The sequence below is a fragment of the Rhinopithecus bieti genome, unplaced genomic scaffold (assembly GCF_001698545.2).
Source record: "Rhinopithecus bieti isolate Rb0 unplaced genomic scaffold, ASM169854v2 scaffold_47952, whole genome shotgun sequence".
Taxonomy (NCBI): domain Eukaryota; kingdom Metazoa; phylum Chordata; class Mammalia; order Primates; family Cercopithecidae; genus Rhinopithecus; species Rhinopithecus bieti.
Genome location: NW_016820098.1, coordinates 2,846,237 through 2,854,803, shown reverse-complemented (window position 1 = coordinate 2,854,803; position 8,567 = coordinate 2,846,237). Strand labels below are relative to the sequence as shown.

The following is an 8,567-nucleotide window of genomic DNA, read 5'->3' as shown; positions in this document are numbered from 1 at the left end:
TCCTTTGTAGGGACATGGATGCAGCTGGAAACCATCATTCTTAGCAAACTATCACAAGAAGAGAAAACCAAACACCGCATGTTCTCACTCATAGGTGGGAACTGAACAATGAGATCACTTGGACTCGGGAAGGGGAACATCACACACTGGGGCCTATCATGGGGACGGGGGAGGGATTGCATTGGGAGTTATACCTGATATAAATGAGAATTGATGGGTGCTGACGAGATGATGGGTGCAGCACACCAACATGGCACAAGTATACATATGTAACAAACCTGCACGTTATGCACATGTACCCTAGAACTTAAAGTATAATAATAAAAAATAAAAATAAAAATAAAAAAAGAGTTTGCAGTAGGGCAGTAAGGTTTTAGGATTTTTCTACAGTGAATTCACTGGCTAAGATTTCCTCATCCTATCTTCATTGTGAACCCCCGGACTGCATGCCTGTCACCTGTTTTAATTTTGACAAAGAAAAAGGGAAAACAGAGGAAGTTAGGAAAAGGAGGGGGATTAAAAAAAAATCTATGAATGTATGACACAAACAACCCATAGTTAATTGCAAAAGAGTAACTAATACTTATATTACATGATTAGTAAAAATCCAGTTGCCTGTAAAAATGTTAGGTTTAACCACTATGACTTGTATCCAGTCAATAATTAAAAATAAGCCCTAATTTATCATCCCACCATTTTCTTCCTTAATGTGGTGCTATGCAAGTCATGGTAGTGGAATCACTTTCTCTTTGTGCGTAAGTGGGATACTTGTTGGCAATTTGCCTCTGGAGAGCATGATGCTCTACCAGCTATTGCGAGGCAACACCCAGGTATCAATTCAATAGCTGATTTTGGAACAGAATTTGCCTTCAGGTAGCTGACTTTTACAATATACCTAAGAAGTTTAATAACTGCCATTTCACTTGTTTTACTCAGCATTTTTGTTTTCTGGAAAATCAAATTCTGTACTTACCCTGATCAGGACCCAAATATAGTAGTAGATTTCCATCTTCTCTTCCTCTGCACACTAGACACCACGACAAAGGGGATCTCCCCAGAAATTCTGCCAGGACCAGTTTCCAGTGAGGATAAAAGCATGCATGCCCACAGCAAAGCCAACTCAGGACGAGTTTCAGCCTGCTGCTCTGAGTGCCTCCACCCAGACAACTGCTGCAACTCGGAACCCATCAAATACATATGAGCTCATGTGGACAGATGGAAAACCCATTAGGAAGGACAGCCAACTGTGTGTTCCCACATTTCTGGGATAAAAAACCACATTTGGTGCAGGAGCAGTGCAAAATCACTAAGGTCAGCACCTTTAAATCAACAGAATGTCTAACTTCTTTCAAGCTATCACACAAGTAAAGCTATCTGGTTAGCTAAAGACTTTGCCCTACAGAAAAATACATGGGCTAGGGCTAGACCAAAGACCCAAGCCCACCAATGACATCATGTACTTTTCAGTAGCTGTCTAATTTTTCTTAAAATTGTGATACAAACAACTTACTTCATAAGAATACAACTGTTAGCTATTACAAAGTAACTTATGAGCAAAATATAATTATACCTCAATAAAGTGGGGAGAAAATACAATTAGAAAGCTTAAAAGCCACCTTGTAAGAAATCATTGGTTAGCGATACTTTTTTAAAGTTAACTCAGCATGTCTTTTTTTGTGTAACAGAAAATCATACTTACTTTTTTGACATTTTTCTTGGACTGTGGGTGACAGGAAGGAGACCACCCTGTGAAGGAGAGAATTCCCATCTTCCACAGTCCTGTGTCCACACAAGCCACTCCCCTCAGCCTGCCTGATGGGCCACTGAATGCACACTGCAGAACAAGGGACAGCTAAAACAGCAGCTGAGAAGGTAGACTTGCCTCTATTGCTGAGTTTTCTTTTGTAGTTTTCCTTTGTTTGGTATTTTAGAAACATTTTGCCACTGTTTTACCACCAAAGGTTGGCACCTACTTGTTTTTTCCACAATTAGGATCACCAACCTCATCTCAAATTTACTTTGAGGGTAATCTTAAGATAATTTCTAACTGAAATGTTTAATGCAAAATTTGCTTAAATGTCCATATAGGGATGTGTGCAAGCTGTATATTGTGTGCAAGATATACATATATATATATCCCAGGGATTTTAGGAGTTAGAAGCGAGGAACCATGGATGAAAACATATATATATATATATCATAACACCACCGGCCACTGATGGGGACAGTCCTTTAGTCCCTTCATGTTGAGTGTGAACACATACTTGTGAAGGCATGTAAGCCAGTCCTTCATACTTTTATCTCCCCGTTCTAGACAACCAATGCTCTAATTAGTTGTTCTACCTCTTTATTATTAAATGATTACTCTAAACTCTCAGGCCACCCCCTGGTTTTCAAACACAGATCCCTTACATCAAAAGAATATAGAGGTCAGGCATGGTGGCTCATGCCTGTCATTCCAGCACTTTGGGAGGCAGAGGTAGAAGGATCACTTCAGCCCAGGAGTTTGAGACCAGCCTAGGTAACATAGCAAGACCTTGTCTCCAGAAAAATAATTTTTAAAAAAGGATATATAATTCAAAAGATACTGCCTTATTACTAGAATCCCATGTAGTAATTAATAATTAGTCCAGTCCATCATAGTGTATGAATGTCTCCCAGAGTGAAGTCATTCAGGTTTGCAAGTTTCCTCTCAATCTTGTCAGGTGCCAAAAACAGGAGTGGTCTTGGCAACTGTATAGCCTCACCCTTTCAGGCATCTAGAATAACTGAACTGAGACACCATGTCATCTTTTGCTCTGAGACTCTTTTGAGGTGTTAATGTAATATTGAATTTCTTTCCATTAATCACCATTTTTTTCTTTACTCTCAGCTACTATTTCTCCTTCTCTCCATTAATACTCAAACATTTTCACCTTTGGAAGGGACATAGAATTGCCACTGTGCTGGTCTAGATTGTGGGCAGAAATACTAGTCTAGCAAGTAGCTCCTCCTCAGTCCACTGCCATTCAGATAGGGTAAGGTTACACAGGTGCAGAACCAGTGAACTAGTTTTGCCACCAGAGAACATAGCTGCATTCACTCTTGATCCCAATTTCTTAGATGAGGTGAAGGCACAATCCGCCCCCATTATCCCGTTAGGAATTCAGATACAAACTTTAAAACTGTAGTTACAGCTTCTTGCTTAGAAATCATCCTTGCTTCCAGCACTTGTAGTTGTAGCCCTGGTCCTAGGATCATTGCATCAGGTAGAGGAGAGAAAAAAAAAATTGAGGTTATTTCGGGAAGAAAGAGAAAATTATAGTCATTATACCAGTGTACTCCTCTCTTGGCAAGAATTGCATAGTGCTATCAGCATCCTCCCCAACCCCTCTTCCCCAGATCAACCAAAAAAAAAAAAAAAATTAAAAAACCAGAAAAATCTAGTGGGGACACTCCTTTAGTCCCACTCATGTTGAGTGTGAGCACCTACCTGTGAAGGCGTGTAAGCCAGCCCTTCATACTTTATCTCCCTGTTCTAGACAACCAAAGTTTTATACTTGTTCTACTTCTCTATTACTAAACTATTACTCTAAGGAGGTATCTCTCTGCTCATCATTAGATATTATGGCTTATACATTGTTCCTTGGTCTGAAGAAATGACAGTAGTCTGTACAAATCCATGCATGTCTTCCGTTCTTGTTTTTTTTTTTTTATGGTGCTCTGAGCATTTTCATCTTCTACTAAGGAAGCAAAGCCCAGTCCAGAGTCAGTGTCTAATTCCTGTCAAGACCCATTTGTAGCCCCCCAGGGCTACCAGCATCAGTCTCACTTGCCAGCTCTGGTCAGGGCCTTCCCACCAGGCAATCTGCCCCACAGCCATCGGCAGTTTCTGTCTCTCTTGCTGACAAACAGGACAGTTCTTCTTATTGGCATTCTGTGCCTGCAAGGATGCAAAATGAACATGTTTCGATTCAGCCCATCTCTGTACTCTGCAGTACAGAGAATACTCTGCAGTATTCCTATATCCACTCCCTTCAGGGACCCAGGTGGTGACCACAAGGGCAGACACGGAGATAACTGCTTGTCTATTCCAGTCACCTTCCCATCCTGGGGAGGAAGTTCTTCTGATGGGCATTGACTTATTCTCCTTTAATGCACCCCTCAAATTTCTATAGGACTATGTCCCATATGGACATTCCTTTAATAGACCAGATTTCCATTGTCCTCTTGCCTGAGTGTATGGCCAGGTCATTGGTCACTGCCCATGAATCAGTAAAAACCCAAACATGGGGGCTTCTACTACTGTTCAGTTCTTCCATTACTGTAAGAAAACAGCATGCAGTTCAGCCCACTGAGCTGATCTGTTTTTACCTTCTTTGATCAAAGCAGCAGCCTTCCAAACAGGAGGATGTTGTCCGTTCACTTTGGAAATGCTTTCTGTAAACAGAGCAGCTCCTTGTTGGTCAGTCAAGAGCTGTTCACAGGGCACCATCCAAGTGTCTGTAGAAACCAGCAGCACCTCACAGTTTGTGTCAGTCCTGGGGGCAAAGAGGCTCCCTGCTCATGAGTATCTCCTTCTTGCATTCCCCAGGTGGCATGATCCCCTAGAAACCATTTCCATGTTATTGTGGAACTCTTCTGGGCACTGCCACTCCCTGTAGCATGTTTGTCTGCTGTCAGCTCTTCAATCAAACCTGCACATGCTTCCCTCCATAGGTCCAAGGGGGCTCAGTGGGGCCTGACCACAATTTAATCACCTCTGTCCAATAGTTATTCTCATTATGATTTGTGTGAAATTTTCAAACTCAGTTGTGTTTGCCTGTGGGCAAATTGCTTATGCTAGTTATTTTAGGAGTATAAACAGCAGTAAAATCTTATATGAATGTCTAGAAGTGGAAAGAAGTGATGGTGGACATAGACATGGCAGGAGAAAATATGGCTGCCTGGGGACCATTTTTGCAGAGATATGAGGAGTGAATCTGTGGACAAAGGCTGGTAATCGGCAAAGTCATGTCACACCCCTTAGGATTAGCAGTTACTGAAAGATATCAACAGTCACCTACCTGATAAAGCCATGCACCAGCTGACGGCTTCTCCAGTGCTGGGGCAGCTGTGCCGGTGGCAGGGACTGCCGCAGGATGAGGTCCTCACCTCCCAGAGTGATGAGGGGGTCTCACTCACCATCTTCTCCCAGTCCCTGCAGCTGGGGAGCTCACTCTGGCAGCTGAAGTTCTGACTTTTTACGCAATGATCAAGTGTTTTGATCCAGAAGTGATTTAAACTCCTAAATTCCTAGATAAAACTAGGCCCAGTAATCCCAGAAAAAGGCTAATAGCTCCTTCTTTTCTCACATAACTAATAAGAAATGTATCATTTTACAAAATAAGTTTTGAATTTTGTTTGAATTTTTGTTTTGTTTATCAGGTGCTACCCTAGTTCCTTTATTCTTCATGTTATAATTATATACTGTAGAATGCATGTCATCAATTGTATTTTTCTTCTCATATTCTGACACTGATGATAATCTCAATGTTTGGGAAAAAAAACTATTACATAAAATGCTTTTGTTTTTGTCATCCTCAAAGGATAAACTGCTCTACATATATTGTGGAGATGCTGCATTAGGATATGCATATATTTCTGATCCATCCCACCTCTTAGCTTTATCTCCTAACTACTCCCTTAACCTAAAACTTCGCTAGCACAGAGCAGGTTTACTCATTTTTTCTGCAATGACACATTTATTCTCCCGTCTGTAACTATCCTTCCCTTTCTCTAGGGTGCCCCCACCTTTGCTCACATGGATCTACTCTTTCTTCAAAGTCCCTCTTCCCCTTGGGGCTTTCCTGATGGCCCCGACTTCCTTTGACATGCAGGTCCACACTATGTTGTTGTTGTTGTTGTTGTTGTTTTTTAATAGATATTGGGTCTCACCATGTTACCCAGGCTGGTCTTGAACTACTGGGCTCAAGTAATCCTCCCGCCTTGGCCTCCCAAAGTGCTGAGATTACAGGAGTGAGCCACTGTGCCCGGCTCACATACCACACTTTTAATACAAGCCACATGTTGTCTGGGATTACTCACTCTCTTATATATCAAGTTGAAATGTGAAATTGTCAACATAAAACTATTTTTGGCCTACAAGGACAGCAGTTATATACAGTTCAATTTATGTGTCTTCTTATCCCAAATACAATTCTTTGCATTCTTGTTTTCTCTTATAGCCTTTTCCATTGTGTAGGTGTTTGCTATTAAAAAGAGATAGAGCTTGACTACTCTTAAATTGGCAAAATAGTAGATAAACTTCCATTTTAATCTGAAGAGGATCCTAGTCCATTAATACATTTACTTAGGATGATTTGACATGTTTGTGAGTCTCTGCAAAAACATCCTACTACAGCCTAAGATTTAAAATAAAACTTCCAGTACTAGGAGTTACGGCTATAGGCATATGTTTATAAATATTATAGAATTTTAATATATTCTATGTTTCAAAAGATTATTCATGGAATTTTAATCAACAAATTTTATATTCACTAGAATTATTTTGTATTTATTATATAATTAGGTATACACCCCAGTTAGAACATTAGAATATTTCACTTTTTCTAATTACACTATACAGATTCCTCTGATCATCTCCTTTATTGTGTTCTTAATTCTATACATAATTACATTAATTACCATGAGAGAAAAGAAGCTAGATAAGGAAAAACCTTGTGAGAAAGTATACATATTTTTAAAGCTAAGAGACTTATAAGGTATCTGATATCAGGTGCAGGGCCTTATTGCTTTCCAAATTAAAACATTCCAAATAGCATGTTGATTATTGAACTGCTTTCAGTACTCTAAGGACAGAATACAATTATAACAATGGTCAAGCAGAGAACGGGGCAGCCTTTTACTTTGAGTACATCCATACTGGTAGGCTCAGACTGACGTGAGGAAACAAATCAGTATTTCATCACCTCCTTGCTCTAATTCTGTGTGGATAGATCAGAGAAACCCAGGTTTCTTTTTCAGTGATTCCACTTCTTAGAGCCATATTTTCCTCCGTTGAAGAGTGACATCTTTAGAAATTGACCCAAAATACATTTATGATATTTTATGAGACTTTCATTTATGTAAATCCAGAACACATAAAAGACTTCATGAAGCCATATAAACATGTATTTTAGAGAAAAAATAGAATGAGCTTCATATGAGTTGATTTGAATTTGCCACTTGTCATTTATGAGACATTAAAAACAAACTCTATACGGTCATGACGAAGTGCAAAAATAAAATAAAAACTAACTGTATAACTTGGTTCCTTTTTTTCTAATCTTGAGACTTCCATAGAGTGCTGTGGTATAATATCTTGATGAATACAGTCTATCTTAATGCTAAACCAATGGGAAGAGGTCAAATTTCCTCCACTGATGGTAGGTAGCCCACCTGAATCCCCAAGTTCTTTCACTGTCTTGAGATAGCCTCCAAGGATATTTTAAAATATGAGGGTTTTCTTCAGAGGTCTTCTTCCTTTATGTTCCCAAAAACGCAGTCATCTTTAGCTATCTTAATCTTGCTTTTTCTTGATAGAAAACTAGAATAGTCTTTCTGCTGTGAAGTAAACAGAGAGGTCAGAAATATAAATGAAAGGAAATCATTTCCATAACAATAACAAAGTCACAGAGGTTAAAATAGTACTGAAAGGGCAACAGGAAGATTATATTTGTATAAGCAATGGTTATTTTAAACAGTTTTATTCTGTAGAAGCTTTATTTTGGGGTGAGTGTAAAAACACTCGTTACGGCTGAGAAGAGCGCCGCCTACTGGTTTGATGTGTCCTGAGCATCTTTTGGGGCCCTGTAATGTCTGTCACCCAGGTAACATTTAACTCTACCTGTCTTGCCTCTTTCCCCCTTAAGGCCATGCAACTTTCCATTTTTAACTTTGCCCAAAATCTTTAGTGCACATTCCACACAAACACAAACTTTAAAAAAGAGGCTGGGCGGCCGAGCGCAGTAGTTCACGCCTGTAATCCCAGCACTTTGGGAGGCCAAGGCAGGCGGCAGGCGGATCACGAGGTCAGGAGATCAAGACCATCCTGGCCAACATGGTGAAACACCGTCTCTACTAAAATACAAAAAAATTAGCTAAGCATGGTGGCTGGCGCCTGTGGTCCCAGCTACTCAGAAGGCTGAGCAGGGGAATCGCTTGAACCCTGAAGGCAGAGGTTTCAGTGAGCCGAGATTGTGCCACTGCACTCCAGCCTGGTGACAGAGTGATACTCCGTCTCAAGAAAAAAAAAAAAAGAGGCCTGGCACAGTGGCTCACTCCTGTAATCCCAGCACTTTGGGAGGCTGAGGCGGTGGATCACTTGAGGCCAGGAGTTCAAGACTAGCCTGGCCAACATGGTGAAACCCGTCTCTACCAAAACTACAAAAACTAGCCGGACGTGGTGGTGTGCTCCTCTAATCCCAGCTACTCAGGAGGCTGAGCTTGAACCTGGGAGGCAGAGGTAGTAGTGAGCCGAGATCATACCACCACACTCCAGCCTGGGGGAGAGAGCGAGACTCTGTCTCATTAAAAAAAAAAAAAAA

At 40.6% G+C, this 8,567-nt stretch overlaps 1 protein-coding gene across 1 annotated transcript in view; it reads right to left on the bottom strand.

Annotated features, from left to right (window-relative positions):
* Positions 1-6,507: 6,507 nt before the first annotated feature.
* SNX31 (sorting nexin 31) overlaps positions 6,508-8,567 on the bottom strand; it is a 72,884-nt gene continuing 70,824 nt past the window's right edge. Inside the window, exon 14 of the mRNA XM_017859447.1 lies at positions 6,508-7,584. Within this exon, the coding sequence (XP_017714936.1) occupies positions 7,489-7,584 (96 nt within the window). The 3' untranslated portion in view covers positions 6,508-7,488. The remainder of the gene's footprint in view (positions 7,585-8,567) is intronic.